The sequence below is a fragment of the Physella acuta genome, unplaced genomic scaffold (assembly GCF_028476545.2).
Source record: "Physella acuta isolate Inbredline_101_S28 unplaced genomic scaffold, ASM2847654v3 ptg000837l, whole genome shotgun sequence".
NCBI lineage: Eukaryota > Metazoa > Mollusca > Gastropoda > Physidae > Physella > Physella acuta.
In genome coordinates, this window is record NW_026732354.1 from 263,798 (window position 1) to 285,231 (window position 21,434).

General features: G+C 34.4%; 2 protein-coding genes across 3 annotated transcripts; both read right to left on the reverse strand.

Moving 5' to 3' along the window:
* Nucleotides 1-1,646: 1,646 nt before the first annotated feature.
* LOC131951902 (zinc finger protein 62 homolog) lies at nt 1,647-12,758 on the reverse strand. Its single transcript, XM_059314339.1, has 2 exons — nt 12,655-12,758; nt 1,647-5,844 (listed from the first exon to the last, which is right to left on the reverse strand). Exon 2 carries the CDS (start codon nt 5,804-5,806, stop codon nt 3,092-3,094), a length of 2,715 nt encoding a protein of 904 aa, XP_059170322.1. The 5' UTR covers nt 5,807-5,844; nt 12,655-12,758; the 3' UTR covers nt 1,647-3,091.
* Nucleotides 12,759-16,228: 3,470 nt separating this feature from the next.
* LOC131951890 (ethyl acetate hydrolase) lies at nt 16,229-21,024 on the reverse strand. Of its 2 annotated transcripts, none has more exons than XM_059314311.1 (2): nt 20,883-21,024; nt 16,229-18,379 (listed from the first exon to the last, which is right to left on the reverse strand). In XM_059314311.1, the coding sequence occupies exon 2, from the start codon at nt 18,286-18,288 to the stop codon at nt 17,308-17,310; it is 981 nt and encodes a 326-aa protein (XP_059170294.1). In that variant the 5' UTR covers nt 18,289-18,379; nt 20,883-21,024; the 3' UTR covers nt 16,229-17,307. The 2 variants fall into 2 exon arrangements, with proteins under 2 accessions (XP_059170294.1, XP_059170293.1); XM_059314310.1 differs by having other exon boundaries at nt 20,675-21,024.
* Nucleotides 21,025-21,434: the final 410 nt, after the last annotated feature.

Genomic DNA, 21,434 nt, shown 5'->3' on the forward strand with positions numbered 1-21,434 from the left:
GAATCAATCAGAAGTGCTCCAAATTTTGCTCGGCAGTTTCGGACTATGACGAAAGACAGATGGACAGGAAGACAGAGGAAACAAGTTACATATTGATATGAACTTATAAATGTTACAGAAAAGTTAAAACTTTTATTTGAACAAAATTTCAACCACTACAAATGACCTTATGAAAAAATAAAAGGTTTTCAACAAAGTAAAATGTAAATTACCTAACACCATAATCTAGAAATAGATCACTTGGTGGGGCAAGGGCCAGATACAACTGACAAAAGCAAACATATATTACCTTATAAATATTATATAAAAGTCAAAACTTTTATTTGAACATTTTCAATAAGTACACCTGGTACAATAAAAATAAGATTTTCAACAAAGAAAAACAATGAAAATATGTACAGTTCCAAAAAAACAACCTTAGATCACTAATGTTGAATTTTCTGTTTTAGATCCACTACTGGATCCAAAAAAAGTTTTCAATGCAACTTACATGACTGAAATATATAATACCAAATTCAATCTTTAAGGAAATTTAGAGTCAGAATCAATGTTTTTTAAAAGGCCCTAAAATCCCAGCCAATATATAAATATAAAAATAAACACACCAAAATATATTCTATTTAATTTGATTTAAAAAATGTTTTAGCTGGTCCCATGCTTTGATTCTCTTTTTCTATTTCATGTTATCTGTAACAAATCCCATCTTAAACTTTGCTTACTACTATAACTAGCCAATATACTGTGCAATATTCAGATAAAACAGTTTAAAATACATTCTCTCAATCATTAGGTTTTGTAGGTTTGAATTTTAAGATAAAAAGAAAAGGGGTTGGAAGGAGGTGTTGCTACTGATATAGAAATATAAGAATTTGTCTATATTGCAAGATAAATAAACTGCGATGAAATATGTTTTGAAGTAATGTAATTACAAGAAAACTGTCTTTAGACTAACTTTATTATACTGATATAGGTGGGTCATGACCTCTAAACATAAGAGCCACTATATCTGTGTATTCATTTAGATAAAATAGTTTAGAATATAAAATATACTATTGTGGTTTTTAGATAAACATAATGTATACTAGCCCAGAAGCCGGTTCTACAAATAGTATATTCATCTCTTTCATGCCCCATCTACTGATGCTGCCTTGTTAAACCCCACCATAAGGTCCAAATATTTAAGTTATAACTCTGTAGAAACAACAAATACAATATAACAAAACTCAACAAAAAACACTACACATAAAAATCACACAAAAAATATGTAAAACTTTATGCAACACAATGTAATTCAATACAATATCGCAATACTGATTTTTAAAAAATTACACATTGTGTTCTTTGTTTTGGTACAAAAGTACATGATCAGGACATTAGGCTATTAGAATTAACTAGACTACCCGTCACCCGTTGGATAACTGTGGGTTTCGGGGGTCATCCATCAAAAAACATCATATCTGTCACTCAGAGGCGTAGCGACCATTTTCTGCGCCGGGGACAAACTTTTCGATTTGAACCCCCCCCCCCCCACCTCAAACTTTCGATTTGCACCCCCCTCAACCTTTCAATTTATTTTTCCAACCCATTTTGGCGCCCCCTAAGGTCGGCGCCCGGGGACATGTCCCCCCCCCCCCCCCGCCCTTCTCGCTACGCTACTGCAGTGTCACTTATCGTCACAAAAAATAGACCCCACATTCAAACATGTTTTTTATCTTTTAAAAACACCGAAAACAACGATTTCGGACTATCCCTTCATATACTGACGTCACAGGTGACCTACTTAACTCTACTTCACCTGCCCAGTGTCCCGACAAGTCTCAGACAACATGTTTTTATCGTTTAAAAAAACGATTCCAGCCGAGCATGTCTCTGACCACACTATCCCTTCATATGCTTAGGACAAACAAACAGGTGAACTCTACTTCACCTGCCCTGTGCCCCGCGAGGTCCTGATAGTCAACCTTATCATTCACATGTAGGCCTTAGGAAAAATAATTGAAAACATTTTTACTATTACTACAATCATTGTTCTAAACTTTTATATACAATGTGGTTAATCTACCCATGAATATATCAATAAATTAATTAACGGCTTTAAATTAGTTTGTAATTAACAGTGTGTTTAAGAAGGAACAATATTTACCACTCAAAATACCATTTCACAGCTCTACACATAATGAAGATTTTCTCCAATAACAAATCAGAAAAACAAACAAACAAAAAAAAATGAGTTATCAAACATCACTATTCAGTCAAAGTTAAGCCATTGTTCTAAAACTTTAAAACAAATGTGGTTAATCTACCTATGAATAAATCAATTAGTTAATTAATGTCTTCAAAAAAATGTGTGATTAACAGTCTGTCTGCAATCAAAAATTATTCTCTACCTACATACTATTTTACAGCCCCCCATATACAGCAGTTTCCTTACAGTAAGAAATCAGACAAACAAATAAATATTCAAAAATGTAAACAAAGTTGAGTTTTAGTAGTATATATAGATTTTTCATAAAAATGGTAACTGCCCAGTGATCATGTGCTTGACCCCCACACCACCCCACGCCACTTACATCTAATGAAACCTCCCTTTATGCACAATCCATTGCATCTTCTAACAACAAGATACCCTATTATAGAATTTAATGGAATCTAATAATGTACAATATCATAAATGCTAAACAATAAAAGGACAAGGTTTGTTAACTAATTAATGAAAAAAGATTCATTATCTGGGCAAAATTTCAATGGCAAATGTCACATTCAAGTGGTTTTTACGTGTTATAATAAACTTTCTGAGAAAACTTTTTGTGACAAATGTTTCATTCATATGGTTTTTCGCAAAAATTAATTCTTGTATGTATTGCTAAACCAGACTTGTATGCTGTCTTTTTGAGACAGATGTCTCATTCATATTCGAATTCTTTTTAGCCAGAATGATTTTTTTATGTATGGCTAAACTATACTTCTAAAGAAACTTTTTGTGACAAATGTCACATTCTTAAGGTTTATCTGCCGAATGAATTTTTTCATGTGATACTAAAGAAGTTTTCTGAGAATACTTTCTATGACAAATGTCACATTCATGTGCTTTTTAACCAGAATGTATTTTTTTATGTTTAGCTAAACTAGACTTGTATGCCATCTTTTTGTGACAAATGTCACATTCATAGAATTTATCTCCAGAATGAATTTTTTTATGTCTGGCTAAATTAGACTGGTGGAGAAACTTTTTATGACAAATATCACATTCAAAATGTTCATGACCTGAATGAATTCTTTTATGTTTGACTAAACTAGACTTGCATGATAACTTTTTGTGACAAATGTCACATTCATATGGTTTATTTATAGAATGAGTGTTTTCATGTGATAATAAATGAACTTTCTGAGAAAATGTTTTGTGACAAATGTCACATTCATAAGGTTTTTGACCAGAATGAATTCTTTTATGTTCGGCTAACTGCGACTTGTAAAGAAACTTTTTGTGACAAATGTCACATTCATATGGTTTATCTCCAGAATGAATTTTTTTATGTGTGGCTAAATTCGACTGGCTGAGAAACTTTTTGTGACAAATGTCACATTCATACAATTTATCTCCAAAATGAACATTTTCATGTGATACTAAAGCACTTTTCTGAGTATACTTTCTATGACAAATAACACATTCATAAGGTTTATGACCAGAATGAATTCTTTTATGTATGACTAAACTAGACTTGCAAGACATCTTTTTGTGACAAATGTCACATTCAAATTCACATTGTTTTTGGCCAGAATGAATTATTTTATGTCTGACTAAACTTGACTGGTAAAGAAACTTTTTGTGACAAATGTCACATTCATACAATTTATCTCCAAAATGAACATTTTCATGTGATACTAAAGCACTTTTCTGAGTATACTTTCTATGACAAATGTCACATTCATAAGGTTTATGACCAGAATGAATTCTTTTATGTATGACTAAACTAGTCTTGCGAGACATCTTTTTGTGACAAATGTCACATTCATATTGTTTATCTACAGAATGAGTTTTTTTATGTGATAATAAATTAGCATTAAGAGAAAATGTTTTATGACAAATGTCACATTCATATAGTTTAAGTCCAGAATGTAGTTTCTTATGTCTGGCTAAACTAGATCGGCGTGAAAACTTTTTAAGACAAATGTCACATTCATATGGTTTATTTACAGAATGAGTGTTTTCATGTGATAATAAATGAGCTTTCTGAGAAAATGTTTTATGACAAATGTCACATTCATAAGGCTTATGACCAGAATGAATTCTTTTATGTATGACTAAACTAAACTTGCATGCTATCTTTTTGTGGCAAATGTCACATTCATATGGTTTATCTCCAGAATGAATTTTTTTATGTTTGGCTAAATTAGACTGGTAGAGAAACTTTTTGTGACAAATGTCACATTCATAAGGTTTTTGGCCACAATTAATTTTTTTATGTTCGGCTAAACTAGACTGGTGGAGAAACTTTTTGTGACAAATGTCACATTCATAAGGTTTTTGGCCACAACTAATTTTTTTATGTTCGGCTAACTGCGACTTGTAAAGAAACTTTTTGTGACAAATGTCACATTTATATGGTTTATCTCCAGAATGAATTTTTTTATGTGTGGCTAAATTCGACTGGCGGAGAAACTTTTTGTGACAAATGTCACATTCATACAATTTATCTCCAAAATGAACATTTTCATGTGATACTAAAGCACTTTTCTGAGTATACTTTCTATGACAAATGTCACATTCATAAGGTTTATGACCAGAATGAATTCTTTTATGTATGACTAAACTAGACTTGCGAGACATCTTTTTGTGACAAATGTCACATTCATATTGTTTATCTACAGAATGAGTTTTTTTATGTGATAATAAATTAGCATTAAGAGAAAATGTTTTATGACAAATGTCACATTCATATAGTTTAAGTCCAGAATGTAGTTTCTTATGTCTGGCTAAACTAGATCGGTATGAAAACTTTTGAAGACAAATGTCACATTCATATGGTTTATTTACAGAATGAGTGTTTTCATGTGATAATAAATGAGCTTTCTGAGAAAATGTTTTATGACAAATGTCACATTCATAAGGCTTATGACCAGAATGAATTCTTTTATGTATGACTAAACTAAACTTGCATGCTATCTTTTTGTGGCAAATGTCACATTCATATGGTTTATCTCCAGAATGAATTTTTTTATGTTTGACTAAACTAGACTTGCGTGCTACCTTTTTGTGACAAATATCACATTCATATTGTTTATCTACAGAATGAGTCCAAATATCTGATTTAATACGTGGGATATATTCTTCACAAGTAGTTAAATGTGGTAGAGGTTGGATTTGTTCATCAAAACTATTTTGGTTTTCACTCTTGAATGATGAAATTGGCTTTCCTTCTTCAAAGTTTGAAAACAATGTTAATTTATCTACTTTCATGTTGTCAAATGTTGAAAATGATGGAGAAACATCTAATTTCGTATAATCAGTAGTCGAAAAAGAAGTTGATACATCTGGTTTTAAGTCCTCTAAAGCTATACGTGATGTTCCTAAATCCAGTTCAATGTTATCTGTTGTAAATGATGTTGATACACCTACTTTCATTTTTTCTAAAGCTGGAGATACATCTGGTTTTACTTCCTCTAAAGTTATTAAAGATGTTTTTACATCAGGCTTTATGTCAGCTAAAGTTATGTTAGGTGAAAATTCTGATTTTATTTCTTTATTGCATTCCTGTAGGAGCTCGAATAGGCTCGGCAATGTTTTAAAATCAGCTTCCTCATCCATTCTGTATAAATTTTTATCTGGTAAATTGTGGACTAAAGCTAAAAAAAAAAAAAAATTATGATCACAAGCCAAACTAAATTGTAAAAATAAAATATATTTATAATTGATACCATAAACTAAGTAATTAAGTAAAGAAACTGAGGCCATACACTAATGCATTTTTAAAAGTAATATAGGAATCTGAATTGAGGCCGCTATTTTTAAAGACTTTTTTGTTAATTGTAACAGAAATTGGCTAATAAACTAAATGTTACTGTGCTCAGCAAAATTTTTGTGATTGACTTCTTGAGCTAGTAGGGCATTAAGATGTGATAAGGCTAAGGAGAGTACAAGTATTATGCTATGTTGAGACCAAGGAAGGTTTTAAGATGTGATAAGGCTAAGGAGAGTACAAGTATTATAGTATGTTGAGACTAAAGAAGGTTTTAAGATGTGATAAGGCTAAGGCGAGTACAAGTATTATGGTATGTTGAGACCAAGGAAGGTTTTAAGATGTGATAAGGCTAAGGAGAGTACAAGTATTATGCTATGTTGAGACCAAGGAAGGTTTTAAGATGTGATAAGGCTAAGGAGAGTACAAGTATTATGGTTTGTTGAGACTAAGGAAGGTTTTAAGATGTGATGAGGCTAAGATGCAGAGAGCTAAAAACAAATAGCTTCTCACAATGTAAAAACATTACTAATATGACTGTCTACATTATAATATAGACTTTAGTAAAGAATATATATTTTTATTTTAGTAGTTGTCTGTGAATAAAGATTTTGCAAATGTCATTTAAAAAGATAAATTTAATTCCAAAAGTCTGTATAACACTACTAGTTTTGTTTTTGTTAAGAAAGAAATTTGTTTTGATTTCTAAATTCTTAAAATTTAAAAAAAAATTTTTAATTTAAAGATTAAAGGCTTGTATCTACTTTAGCAATGAAGTAAGTATACAAATATGATATTTGAACTATAATAGATACATTTATAAACTATTTATCCTATTTAACAATAAAAATTATTAGTTTTAGATATCTAATGAGCTCAGCAAAGTTTTAAAATCAGCTTCCACTTCCATTCTGGATACATTTTAAACTGGTAAATTTATGGCTAAGCTAAAAAAACAAGTTAATTAAAAAAGTCTAGTGACATTTATGCGCATTTTCCTTATGTTATCTAAAAATAGCTCTGACGTATAATGATTGGGTGCGTTCAAGCTTGAAGAGCGATCGGTTTGTAGGTGTTTATGTAATTTTAAAATTTGTGACCGAACGAGAGGATATTTTTGAAAAATTTCTTCGGCAATACTGTTCTAAATTATGGCAGGAATCGATTGGTACATGTTTCAAGTCGCTAAGTGGTCTGGTTGCCGAGATATGGGCCAAAAACTGCATTTTTTCGAGGTTTTTTGGCTTTTACGGGAAATACATGAAAGAAACCCGGAATTTTTATGGCCTATGCTCATTCTTGTAACTTGCTTAACATAATTGCTTTTGGAACTAGTCATCGATATTGCTTCGTTGAGGAGGAGATACGACTTAAAGCCCGGACACACATTCATCCATCCATCCATCCATTCCCAGAAATGACGAGTTAATAAACGCAATTCTCCAGAATGGAAATTGCGCTAAAAAAACACTCAAGATTACAAGATAAATTAACTTATAAAATAAAATCTATTTAAACATGAAACCATTAACTAAGTTATTAAGCTTAGAATGTATGATGACACACTTTTGTATTTTAAAAAGAATTGTTAGAAAGTTCTAATTTTATGTTTTTAAAATGTTTCTTGTAAATGAATAAAAGGCTCAGTAAATGTTATTAAAGAAATCAATGTTTTAAACAAATTACAATGAAAAACTACAATTTTGAGGTAGTTGTAGGCTGAGATATATCATCATTTTAGGAAGAGAGGGTGGCTTTTTGTGATGATTTATGACGTTTGGGATGGCGAACGTAGAATTTTTTAAAAATGCTCAATGTTTTAATGAATGGCCTATAGAGCTATTGAGGGTATTAGCTGTTGCTTGTCCTATTTTTTAAAGCTGTTGCCTTGGTAATGTGAGTTACTAGAAAAGACCAGTCCACCATTTCATTTTTTATAAAGTTGAGCAGCCATTTCACAAATATATTGTAAATGTAATTAATTTTATAAAGGAAATTGTACAACAAAATGGATTAAATTACAACAATGAATGTTTAGTGCTTGTGATGCTCTTTCCGTCTGCAGTATTTTTGTTCTTTTTGCTGAGTACAATGTAGAGGAAAATATTGTAAGAACTAATGTCTTGTTGCATAAAAATAATTTATATGTTAAACTTTGTTCGATGACATAAAATTAAATGCCCTGCCATAATAAATTAATAATTCTCATTTATAGAAAAATTAACCAAAAATGAGAACTTGATTAAGAAACAGCCAAGACTAAGTCTGCTGTATATTTCAATGGGAAGAACTCTAACAAAAGACAAATTTGTGCAGAATGTTCTAACACTCCTTAAAAACAAACACACTATGTCAGTCATAGCTTTGTTGCCATTTAATAACAAATTTTTTTTTTTTTCAAAAATAATTTTTTAGGTTGTAAATTAATTCTGATTATTAAAATTTGGATCAAATTAACTAAATTAATGTAGTTTTTTAACAATAATGAAACTAAAATCTAAAGCGTCTCCCTGGAATTAAAGTGTGATAAGACTAAGGTGGTTTTAAGAAGTGATCTAAAAAAAAGTTGGTTTGTCACATTATATAAAAACGAGCCGGCCCGCGGCATAACATACGCCACTATTTAGTTGTTGTTTTTTCTACTTTTCAGTAATTCATAATTTGTGAATTGGACAGTACCAACGCTGACACTGAAAATATTTCTTTAAAACACTATAAGTAGCTTGTTAAGGACCATAAACCCCCCCCCCCCCCCCAACGTTTAAAATCGTTTCAAACTAAATTATCTGCCCCTAATAGCTGTCACTAAACCCGACTCCACGAAGGTAAACATAGCGTGAACCACAGCTCACTAAGACCATGTAGGGGTGGGGATGGTAGGGAGAGCGTTTACAGCTTGTTTTCTAGCGGCTCCCAGAAGAGAATTATATATATAGATAACTAATATGGGTGTCTACATTATATTAGCTACATAACTTAGTAAGGGGTATTTATTATTTTATTAGCAGCGGTATGTGAATAAGGATTTAAAAAATTCAATTTTAAAACCTTTATAATAGTAATAAGCTTTAGATTCTAAATGCAGTAAAAAAAAGGAGGAAAAAAAATTAACTTTTTTCTTTAATAAAAGCGTTTTAAGTCACTGCAGGTGTCGGAGACTTCAAGAGTAGCTAGCGCAGATAGCCCTACTACCAGATTGGTTTTTCTAATTTTTCTTTTTGTTAAGAGAGAAAGTTAGTTTTAATTGCTAACTTTTAGTGTATTTAATTTTTTTGTATCAGTATTTTTTTTCAACTTAAGAAAAAAAAGTACATGTATCAGATATGAAACATGAATTATAACAGACAGATTGATATATTTTAAAAATAATTTTGTAACAATACAAATTAGTTTTAGAGCTAGACTATATAGGTTTTAGAAAAAATTACATTTCTCAGTATGGTACTGAGACAGTGAGAAATGAAGATTTCAACATCTTGAGGCACGGGTTGGAATGAAATCCTGTGGGGCAAAAGAATTGTAGCTGGCCTACGTAAGTGATCCTGGAGGACTGTGAAAGGATAAGCAAGGGCTACTGGGCTTACGTGGACTCAACTAAAGAGAGTTGCCCAAAACAGAATCCAGTGGAGAGGTGTGGCTGCAGCCCTTTGCCAATATCAAGGGCTTCACAGGTTTTAGTCTAGACTCAAGACTAGGTAGACAGACCTACATCCAGAGACAAAGTGGGCTGGCACTAAGAAAACCTGAAAACTAATGGTGGTCAAGCTTTATGAGGCGACTTGACTATTACAATTATTGTAGATGAAAAACTCACTTCTTTCAGTTTTCAGTGAGCCAGGGTTATCAAATAAAAAATTATATTAAATTATAAAATAAGAGATCAATGCCCTGGGACTCTGAGCCATTGGTTATCAATAAGAAAGTGAAAGGAATGTCGTGATAGTAAATAATTATGATATTACAATATTTATAATATAATTGTAACTAAGGACAGTCCCTTTCGTTTCTTTCTAGATCTAGCCTACTCCTAATGTCAAAACATTTGCATCAAGGTACCTTTTAATTTTTGGAATAACATATCTGTGTGAACAAACATTTGCAAGAATGAAATACGTGAGAAATTTGAGAACAAAATTGGACCTCAAGTGTGTTGTGGTCCCCGACAGTGTTTTTTTCCTGACTTTTTTGAAATTTTTATTTTCTATATAAATTATATTTTGTTGGGGGGGGGGGGGGGGGGGGGGATGCCTGGAAGAAACTCTGTCCTCAGAACTGAAAAGTGATATATTATAAATATATACATCTATAAATTTGAATCTTCTACGTTTAGATAGTTAGGCTTTTAGGTAATCTATCGTTTTAGGTACGTAAAATAGTCCGAGACTAGTAATGTGAAAAAAGGTGACTCATTAAGTTTAAGTAATTTAATTTCTTATTTTTAGGACGATTTATGTTTTGAAAGTTACAAAAATGTTTCAAAGTTTCATTCATGTAGAATCTAACAGTTTTTAAACAATTGTATTAAAACTTATCAACAATATATAAAGACAAGCCAAATTTTCATCGGACGCAATCAAGCTCATTTACTTTAGCAGCCATCTTCTTTATGTTTTTTGGTAAAATTACTCTAATTTACAGATGGCACGGAGTGGTCTAGCGGTAGAGAGCTGGATTGCTAACCCGTACGTCTCGAGTTCGAATCCGGGTTCAAGTCAGTAGACCGTCCCTGAGTCCACCCAACTCTGATGGGTACCTAACTCACGTTAGGGAAAGTAAGGCATAGTGCTGACCACACTATCTCTTCATGTGCCGAGGTCACAGAAACAAGTGAACTCTACTTCACTTGCCCCACAGACCGTCAAATTTGAAAGGGAAACTTTACTTTACTTACAGTCAGATGGCAAAGGTAATAGATCTATATTATTTTAGCATAATCAATGGAGGCTACCGAGTTGACGACAATCCTTCCATCATATTGTTGACATGGAGTAATATAATAACGCGCTTTTTTAAGATTTTACAATCAAAGCGACCATAAAAATAATAAAAAATTTCAAAATCAAAAAATTCAAAAAAAGCCAAAAACCCAAACAGACAGGATTTATTATTTTTATAAATATTTTTATAGGCCCCTAGCCCCTAACCATATATATATTGTAACTACACGCTGTGTATGATTTTTAAAATATTTAATGGGCCTCTCAAATACTTTTTGACTTTGAGAATACTTTTTATTTAGATTAGATCTCCTTTTTGCCTTACTCGGTTGAGTCCATTTGACGGCAGTATCTAGAGTCTAGACTCTAGACTAGTAAAAAATTTTAAAAAGTAATGTGATAAATGTGCGGGAGAGAAAACGGTAATCTATCGTTTTGGGTACGTTAAATCGCCCGCGGCTATTAATGTACGAAAACGTTACCTCATTGTCAAGGCTTTAATAGAGGTGTATTGTCATATGTTTGTGTCAAATATTATAGATAAATGAATAATAAACCTAAATCAATGGCTAAATATATCGATAAAGGCCAGAAATTAACTTTAATCAGCAGTGTCTGAGAGCAAGATTTGCTATATAAACAGCAGCCATTTGTAAAATAGAGTGACTTCCCCCTGAATCTCCCGCTAAAAGCTTATAAAAATAAAACTTAAACAAGGTGGCTGCTATAGTAAATGAGCATGGTTGCATCTGTTGGAAACATCGCTAGTCCTCATTTATTACGGAAAAGTTTTAATTCAATTGTTTAAAAACAGGTACATGAATTTAAATGAAACAAGGAAAAATTTTTGTATTTTAAAAAACAGAACTAAATCCTCCTCAAAATGTGAAATAATTATTAAAATTTAAGGAGTCACCTGGTGTTCACATTACAAGTCGCGGGCGATTTTACGTAGGCCTACCCAAAACGATAGATTACCGAGAAAACTGATGAATAATAATTAATAGGCCTATAGCTATATAGATTATAGGGCATGGCATAGGGTCTACTAACTTGTTTAAATAATAATAAATATTATTAAATAGGGTAATCTATCGTTTTGGGTACGTAAAATCGCCTGCGGCTAGAAATGCGCGAAAAAGTTGCCTCACTGTCAAGGCTTTAATAGAAGTATATTGTGATATATTTGTGTCAAATATTATAGATAAATGAATAATAAACCTAAATCAATGGCTAAATATATCAATATAGACCAGAAATTAACTTTAAATAGCAGTGTTTGCGAGCAAGATTTCCTATATAAACAACAGCCATTTGTAAAATAGAGTTGCCTTCCCCTGAATCTGGCGCTTAAAGTTTGCAAAAAAAAAAGAACTTAAACAAGATGGCTGCTATAGTAAATGAGCACGGTTGCATCTGTTGGAAACATCGCTAGTCTTCATTTATTACTGAAAAGTTTCAATTCAGTTGTTTAAAAACAGGTACATAAATGAAACAAGGAATCATTTTTGTATTTTACAAAACATATATCCTCCTCAAAATGTGAAATAATTATTAAAATTCAAGGAGTCACCTGTCTTTCACATTACTAGTCGCGGGCGATTTTACGTACCTAAAACTAAAACGATAGATTACCTTAAATAATAAATAGGCCTAAGTATATTTCATATTATTTAAGTCAAATTTTACAAAATATAACGGCTAATTGTTTTAAAATAACAATCAGTGACAAAAACAATTTTAAATATCATAAAACTAACTTTAACAAGTTGTCTGAGATCAATAGTAGTATAGTAGTAGATCTAGTAGTAGATTTAGATTCTAGTAGTAAATAAAATCAGCGGCCATCTTTCCCAAAAAGAATTGGAGTAGTTTCCCTTGATAAAAAGGTCTCTATTCGTATGTAGGCCTAGATATCTATATTGATAATGTGTTGACCTTGTTGTTCAATATACATTGCTGCCTTGTTTAATATAAGTAGGACAGCCTTTTTGACTATAATTTCAATTGAAATGAACGCTACGTATGTATACATCCAAGACCTCAAAGACTTTTGGGGAGTCCAACATTTAAACCCTTTTGTACTGATTAACTTGTCAATTATTAGATCTAGGTCGTCCGTATTCCTCAAAATATGGGATAGGGTAAAATATTTTTATGTAGGCCTATAGATCTAGAACAAAAAAAACAAACAAGGTAATTAAAAAGTCTAGTGACAATTTTAGCGCAATTTCCTTATGTCATGTTATCTAAAAATAGCTCTGTCGTAGCGTAAATCAAGAGCAGGGTTAGTAAAACCATTGGTTAGTTATTAAAACTTTTTATTAATTTTTTTTTCAGTATTTTACATGTTATATTTACAATAGAGTTACAAGACTAAAAACCATTGCGCGCCTAGCTACTGAACGTGATGGCGCAGCCATTGAACGTGATGGCGCAGCCATTGAACGTGATAGCGCAGCTATTGAACGTGATGACGCGTGTGGTGTGGTTGGATAAACATGCCTACTAATTCGGTCCAAATTTTAATTAATTCAAAAAAAATTTTTGTGACCGAACGAAAGGATATTTTTGAAAACTTTCTTCGGCAATATTGTTTTAAATTATGGCAGGAATCGATTGGTAAATGTTTCAAGTCGCTAAGTAGTCTGGTTGCCGAGATATGGACCAAAAACTGCATTTTTTCGAGTTTTTTTGGCTTTTCCGGGAAATTCAGGAAGGAATTCCGGATTTTTTTTGGCCCACTATCATCCTCGTAACGTGCTTAACATAATTGCTTTGGAACTAGTCCTCGATATTGCTTCGTTGAGGAGGAGATACGACTTAAAGCTGCGAACACACATCCATTCATTCATACATCCAGAAATGACGGGTTAATGAACGCAATTCTCCAGAATGGAAATTGCGCTAAAAAATGACGAAGAACATATTCGTTTACGTTAGAAATTGTGATTAAGGGTTGGAGTATAGTAGAACTGCGATTTGATATTAAATCATCATCTTGCTTTTAGTGACGATTTTGGGGAAAGGGAAATCATCGGGAAAAGAATGACGTCATTTATGGGCGATCCATTTAAGTCTAGTTGTTTATTTTGTCTGTAGACATTAGTCATTAGTCTTAGGCCTACACTTTTTCTCATTAATATTATTGTGTTTATGAAAATAGGTTTAATTAGTTACATTTGAATACATGGTTGGTTTTTTTGTTTTTGTTTTTTGTTTTTGTTTGCTTCCTGCTTTCTTTAGTTTCTGATTTGTTCTATTATTACAACAACAAAGAACACCCACTATATAATGCGATATCCCTCTAAAAACAACTTAGGAGAATTAGAATCGATCTCTTATGTGTATGTTAAAAAAAAAGAAATACGTCATTTTTCTCAACCCCGCCGTTTCATCCCATAGTAAGCACAACGCGGAGCACGTGACGTCATTTGTCATTAGGCTAATGTTAAAGAAAGAAATACCGTGAAACAAAAAGAAACACATGGCTTTTAGTCAGTGGAGTAAAGCTAGCGTAAGTAAGGCGTAGGGGCCCGCGGCACTTTGGTGACCCCTTTCCCTCTTAAAATAAACCGAGAGTGATCTCCACTAAACTTTCTCGAATATTCTTATATAACACTACGTGGGATGGCAACTCGGAATATAGACATGATTTTTAATTACTTAAACTTTTAAAAATAGAATAGAATCTCATGGAAAAAAGAATTGCTCACCAAGCGAACAAAATGTGCATAATAGTGCGGAATATTATTAGTACTTTATAAATTTACATGCGGTTTTTTTTTTTGAAAAATCGGAAATAGCGTAAATTACTACTTCCGGTAAACGGAAATTACTCAAAATTTGTTAGAAGGTAGAGGATTAGATATTTTACTTACATGTGAAATTTCATTTATCTATCTGAAATAGTACTCAAGTTATAGGCTTTTGAAAAATTCAAAGTAGAAAAAGTACCACTTCCGGTTATCGGAAATCGCTTAAAATCGCTTAAAAGGTTGATACGGATCTACGATTTTGATAAACAGAACCAGAGGTTGCATCTGGCTACCTACGGTGGTGTAACCTGTCACTCCCGCGAAGACACCTAGATGGTCGCCGAAAGGTATTTAACCTCACTATTAAGGAAGATGATTAACGTACACTCAATGCTTTCATATAGCACGCCCTATGGCGTCTGAGCAATAGTGTGGACCAACCCCCGCCCCCGCAACAAAGATCAGAAAAAAATAGCATTGTTGTTTACATTTTAACTAAACCTATCTCAGTTTTAAAAACAAGGTCACGCGACTAAACATACACAATTGGTAACGAGTCGATGAAACCCTTACAAATTGTTTTGTTACAGTGGTATGTAGGACTAGATCGCAGCAACGCGGACGGGTACGCTAGTTAGTATAATCATTCTTTAACATTCTACGTTGATCAGGTAGGAGATTTTGATGTTTATGATGGAATTCTTAGATATGCCCATTTGGGTCAGCAGCTTGGCCATCCTAAGAATCGAACATACGGACGCAGCTAAAGTAGATCTCAATGAACTTATTTATCATTTTACAAAATTAAAAGCATGAAAACAACCCCACAGATATAAATAAATCATTAGCAATAAAAAAAAATTGCATTTGGTTAGTGGCGTCACAAAGTCGGGTGTTACCCTACGTGTCACCCCATCGTCCCCAACAGTTTAGCATTTTTGGTGGGGTGTAACCCCTCTCTCCCCAATCTTTATTATTTTAGCTGGATACAACTTAGTTTGACAGTAAATTGTACAATATTTTGTCACGATGTCACGCCTAAATGTTGACATCCAATGCGGACCGCACCTCTGACCCCGCCATATGACGCTACTCTGTTTACTTAAAAAAAAATAAACTGTAAGACTGTAACATTTTTACAAAACTACATAATAATATAATATAAATACACAATCATAACGTATAAAATATAGGCCTAAAGAATATTAATATTATTTAAAATCCTCCATCTTAAGTAGCAGTTTATTTCTTTGTTTAACTCCATTGTAGCCTGAAGGCTTACAAAAGGGGCCCACCGATAATTTTTGCATAGGGGCCCGAAAATCCTAGCGACGCCACTGCTTTTAGTATATCAAAACAATCCTATTTAAAAAAAAAACAACGAAAATTTAAAAAGCAAACATTTAAAAGGGAAACTACTCTAAATAACTGGTTATGCGCCATTGAGGCCTTGGGTCCCCATTTCAGCCTGCTTTTCTTTTTTGATTAGGCCTAGCCTTTGTCCAACCAAGAACAAACTATAAGGGAGCAGTTGTTTGATTATGGAGTTGTCTCTCCTAGAAGAGTGGCTGTCCCCAGCTAACGAGCCTCATTTGCCCGAGACTTTTTGGTTTGGCAACCATGAATTTTACCGACTCGACCGCGCCGACCCCTGAAACATTCGTTGATAAACATTACGTACTACTTACATTTATGAGGGCTTCGTTCCAAAATGAATTTTAAAAAAAAAATGTTTATCAATCCAGACCTCTCAGCAAGTTTTTCAAGACTCACACCACATATGTGCGTACTAGTTCCAGAATGTATTTTTATGGTTACATAAATTTATTAACTTATTGTACTTTTTATGACAAATTTCACATAATGTGGTTTATTTCCACTATGAATGTTTTTATGGCTATTTAAAATATGTAGGAATAGTAAAAAATTTATGATAAACATCACATTTATGTTATCTCTGTGAATTATTTTAATAAAACTGTTTTCTAAATAAAGTTTTATGACAAATCTCACGTTATGTGCTGTATATCAGGAATGATATAATATGTATAGATATATTAACTTTCTCTGAAAACTTTTTACAACAAAGGTCACATTCGTAAGGCTTATATCCGCTATGAGCATTTTATACCTTTTAAAATATGGAAGCTGAACAACACATTTATATGCTTTTTTTCCCCATATATTGTCTTTTTTATCCCTCCATAAGCTACTTTTATAAACTAACATTTTATGACAAATGTAACATACATGTGGTTTATTGCCCCTATGTATATTTTTGTGTGGATAAATTATACAGGTTCTCAAACATTTTTAGACAAACACCACATTCACATATCTGTACAAAGTAAGGTAATATTTTACAAAATTTAAAAACATAGGCTTAGTATTTAAAATAATACATATTTTGTTATTTTAGAAATCTTTTATAAAATAAATATTGGATGAAACTGTTATCTTTTATAAAATAAATAGTGGATGAAACTGTTATCTTTTATAAAATAAATAGTGGATGGAACTGTTATCTCTTATATAAAAAATAGTGGATGAAACTGTTATCTTTAAAAAATAAATAGTGGATGAAACTGTTATCTTTTATAAAAATAATAATGGATGAAACTGTTATCTTTTATAAAATAATAGTGGATGAAACTGTTATCTTTGAAACTTTTGAATGAACTTGACCACGTGACCATACGCTTCCGTTGTTTTTGTTTTGAATATGCCAGGCAGGGAGAAGAACCCATGCGGGACAGCGTGGACTAGCTCCAGGTCCACTTCAACGCCCGCTGACCTCAACTTCCGGTCGTATTCTAGACCACTGTCTCGTACCGGGTCCAGTTCTGCTAGGATGATTAAAGTAGGGGGAGTTAACTCCAAGTTTTTTCTAGCAGACGGATTCACTCTCGGGTCCTCTGCTGCATTCAATATGGGTTTGTTGGTCAGGGCGAGTCTCCATTCGAGATCGTCCGTGTTGAAAGCCGGAATTTTCCGGAACTCTTGAAAAGATGGCAAAGAGCAGGCGAAATCCGTGACCGGGTAGACGAGGATTTGGAAGTCTAAACCAATGACGTCATTGACAACGCAGCAGGCGATTTGCCCGCCGGCGCTGTCCCCGCCCACGCCCACTTTACTGTCGGCGGCGCCACCTATCGCTTCCTTGAACTGCTTGATCCACCTCGTCACTGCGATCGAGTCGTTAAACGGCGCGAGGGGATCTTCCGGACACGGGAGCAGACGGTATTCCACGCTGACGATTATCGCTCCTGATTTTTCCGATATCATTTTGACAGCGTTCTCGTGAGTTTTCCGGCTGCCGAAAACGAGACTTCCGCCGTGGAAGTACACCAGGATGGCCGGGACTTCCGGAAGTGTGTTGGGGGTGTAGACCGTCACCGGAACGCCGTCGATATCGTCCGATGCCGGAATGATGAACTCGGTTTCCGTCCCGTCGTAGGCGTGGACTCCGTTGGCCGTGACGTTGAAGGTCAAGGCCGAGGCCCTGGCGTCTTTCAAGGACGTCTGAGAAGGGGGTCTGGCCCCCATGGATCGACACAGCGCCGTGTATTCTAGAGTTTCCTGATGGACGCGGTATGTCTTGGACACCTCCAGCCACGGGTTGTCCGAGGGTTCCATTGACCGCTACTCAGTTGAAGTCTTAGAGGGATCAGTCAGCTACAACCGTCCCACGAGTTGGATTGTGTACTCAAGTTGTACAGAACTGTCACTAGATAATAAAAAAAACAGCTCGTTTTTATAGTCTACTTTATAAAACATGTAAACAAAATCTTGAAATAACAAGCTTTTAAATTGTGATTTCGTTGGTTAATATAGTAGTGAAATCTTTGTTGCCAAAATGTATTGATACGATTACACAAAAGCAAAGAATAAAAATAAAAGTGCAATAAAATGAAAAGAATTCCCCCACCTGTGGTGTCATTTGTTGCATTGTGGGTTTAGGACATTTCCTGTCCCCGAATTGTCACCCCCCACCCCGGGGTGGGGGTTGGACATTCCCCCCCTCCCCAATGTGAATGAACTCAATATATATTCTTTAACGTTTAGGAGATGGATATGGAGCTAGATAGGAATAGCGATATGTATAGATATAATATGTATTCTACAGAGATGAAACTTTATATACCTAAAATATCGCTACTTAGGATGTTTGCTTATTTAGTTTATCTGTTAAAGTAGGCCTACATATGTTAATGCTGTTACACGCTTATGAAGGAGTGGATTTTAGAAGAGACAACTCCAAAATCAAACTGCTGCCTTGTAGTTTGTTCTTTGTTGGAAAAAGGCTATGGAGGCAAATCCATAATGCAAAGCAAGCCGAAATCAGAGGTAACTGACTAACTATATGGCTCTATGGCTTATAACAAGTTGGCACGTAATATTAAATTGTGTTGGAGGGAATCCCTTCCAACAAAATATATATATTTATCTTAAATGTAGTGCTGTTGTATGGCATGACCCGGGGGAGGACGGATATATATTTTGAAATCAGTAAATTTAAAAATATGCTAGTAGTCGTTGGTGTTCACCCTGTCTGTGATTCAAAATAAACTGAAAGAGATTTTAGTTTATTTTTATTTTAACACAAATAAAGTTCATAGTATTCGTATGGATATCTATAAGATAAACAGAGAGGTTTAGTAGGAGGTGTAAAGAATCAGTTAGGACTGGGAAAAGCTTCAAGATAATGGGACTAGGATTTCTAAATGTAAAGCTAAGGTCAAATTTTAAACAATATTATTGTTGGAGTTCTGCATGAACGCGCACCTACCAATAGTCAATGTCCTACCACAGTAGACTGCCTATGTCATACCACAGTAGACTGCCTATGTCATACCACAGTAGACTGTCCATGTCCTACCACAGTAGACTGTCCATGTCCTACCACAGTAGACTGTCCATGTCATACCACAGTAGACTGCCTATGTCATACCACAGTAGACTGTCCATGTCCTACCACAGTAGACTGTCCATGTCCTACCACAGTAGACTGTCCATGTCATACCACAGTAGACTGCCTATGTCATACCACAGTAGACTGTCCATGTCCTACCACAGTAGACTGTCCATGTCCTACCACATAGACTGTCCATGTCCTACCACAGTAGACTGCCTATGTCCTATAGACTGTCCATGTCCTACCACAGTAGACTGTCCATGTCCTATAGACTGTCCATGTCCTACCACGGTAGACTGTCCATGTCCTACCATAGTAGACTGTCCATGTCCCACCACAGTAGACTGTCCATGTCCTATAGATTGTCCATGTCCTACCACAGTAGACTGTCCATGTCCTACCATAGTAGACTGTCCATGTCCTACCACAGTAGACTGTCCATGTCCTACCACAGTAGACTGTCCATGTCCTATAGACTAATCCATGTCCTACCACAGTAGACTGCCCATGTCCTACCACAGTAGACTGTCCATGTCCTATAGACTATCCATGTCCTACCACAGTAGACTGTTCATGTCCTACCACAGTAGACTGTCCATGTCCTATAGACTGTCCATGTCCTACCACAGTAGACTGTTCATGTCCTATAGACTATCCATGTCCTACCACAGTAGACTGTCCATGTCCTATAGACTATCCATGTCCTACCACAGTAGACCAGTAGACTGTCCATGTCCTACCACAGTAGACCAGTAGACTGTCCATGTCCTACCATTGTTAACTGTTTATGAACAATTTCTAGAAATGTATATTAAATTTAATTACTAATGTTCCAATTTGTACGTTTGGATTTTGTGGTATTTATAAAATCTTTGAGCGGGGGAGGGGGGGGGGGATTGGATTACCCAGGGATAATTGACAGGGGGTAATTGCTCCGGGTGACGGGACAAATGTCCGGGAGGGGGGGTAATTGGCAAGGGAGGGAGGTAATGTCCTGCTCCCTGCTTGGGCTAATAAGAAATTATATATATATATATATATATATATATATATATATATATATATATATATATATATATATATATTATACTAAAGTGTTCGTTTTACCTGTACTTCTCACAGAGCCAGCTGATTCATATAAAGCACTGTTTTGTAGAATAAACAATGTATAGAGATTTAAGAGAAAAACATCACAGCACAACGTAAACGCTTGAACTACTGCACCAGTTTAATGTTGCTGGTATTAACCCGATCCAGTGGTTAAGATTTACATTTTATTAATGGTTTAATCCTAAAACACCTGTCGCCTACACACCTGTTGTGTTCGACACACCGCTTACACACGTGATTAGCACACCTGTTCCAGAAGAAGTAGGACACGTGGTACAACAAGGCACCCGTGTCTAACACGGTGTCAGTTCTGGTAAAACTTATCACGTGACGTGTGTCAATGCAAGATAATAAAAAAAAATTTAACACAATGTTGACAACTGCATATTTTTCATCACCGAGTGAAAACAGCACATGTAATCAATGACAACAGCAGCACATGTAGTCAATGACAGCAGCACATGTGATAATTGACAATGTACCTGGTGACAGCAGCACAATACCAGATGTATAAGCTATAAATAGTATAAAAAGAACACACCAGTATCTCCACTACTAACTCCTCATTTCGATCTAAATCCTTCTTAACACGAATCTTTACTAACGATATTTTTAAAAAAAGCGTTTTGGTTGAGCAGCTATACAGAAAAAAATACTTCCAAAATATGTTTTCGAATTCTTGATTACTTTTTGTGTATGTGTGTCTTTGTGTAACAGGACGGGCTGTGTGTGTGTGTGGGGGGGGGGGGGGGGTGTT

Bases quoted from the DNA above. Each gene is read 5' to 3' on its own strand.
- LOC131951902 (XM_059314339.1), bottom strand. From the start codon at position 5,806: ATGGATGAGGAAGCTGATTTTAAAACATTGCCGAGCCTATTCGAGCTC.
- LOC131951890 (XM_059314311.1), bottom strand. From the start codon at position 18,288: ATGGAACCCTCGGACAACCCGTGGCTGGAGGTGTCCAAGACATACCGC.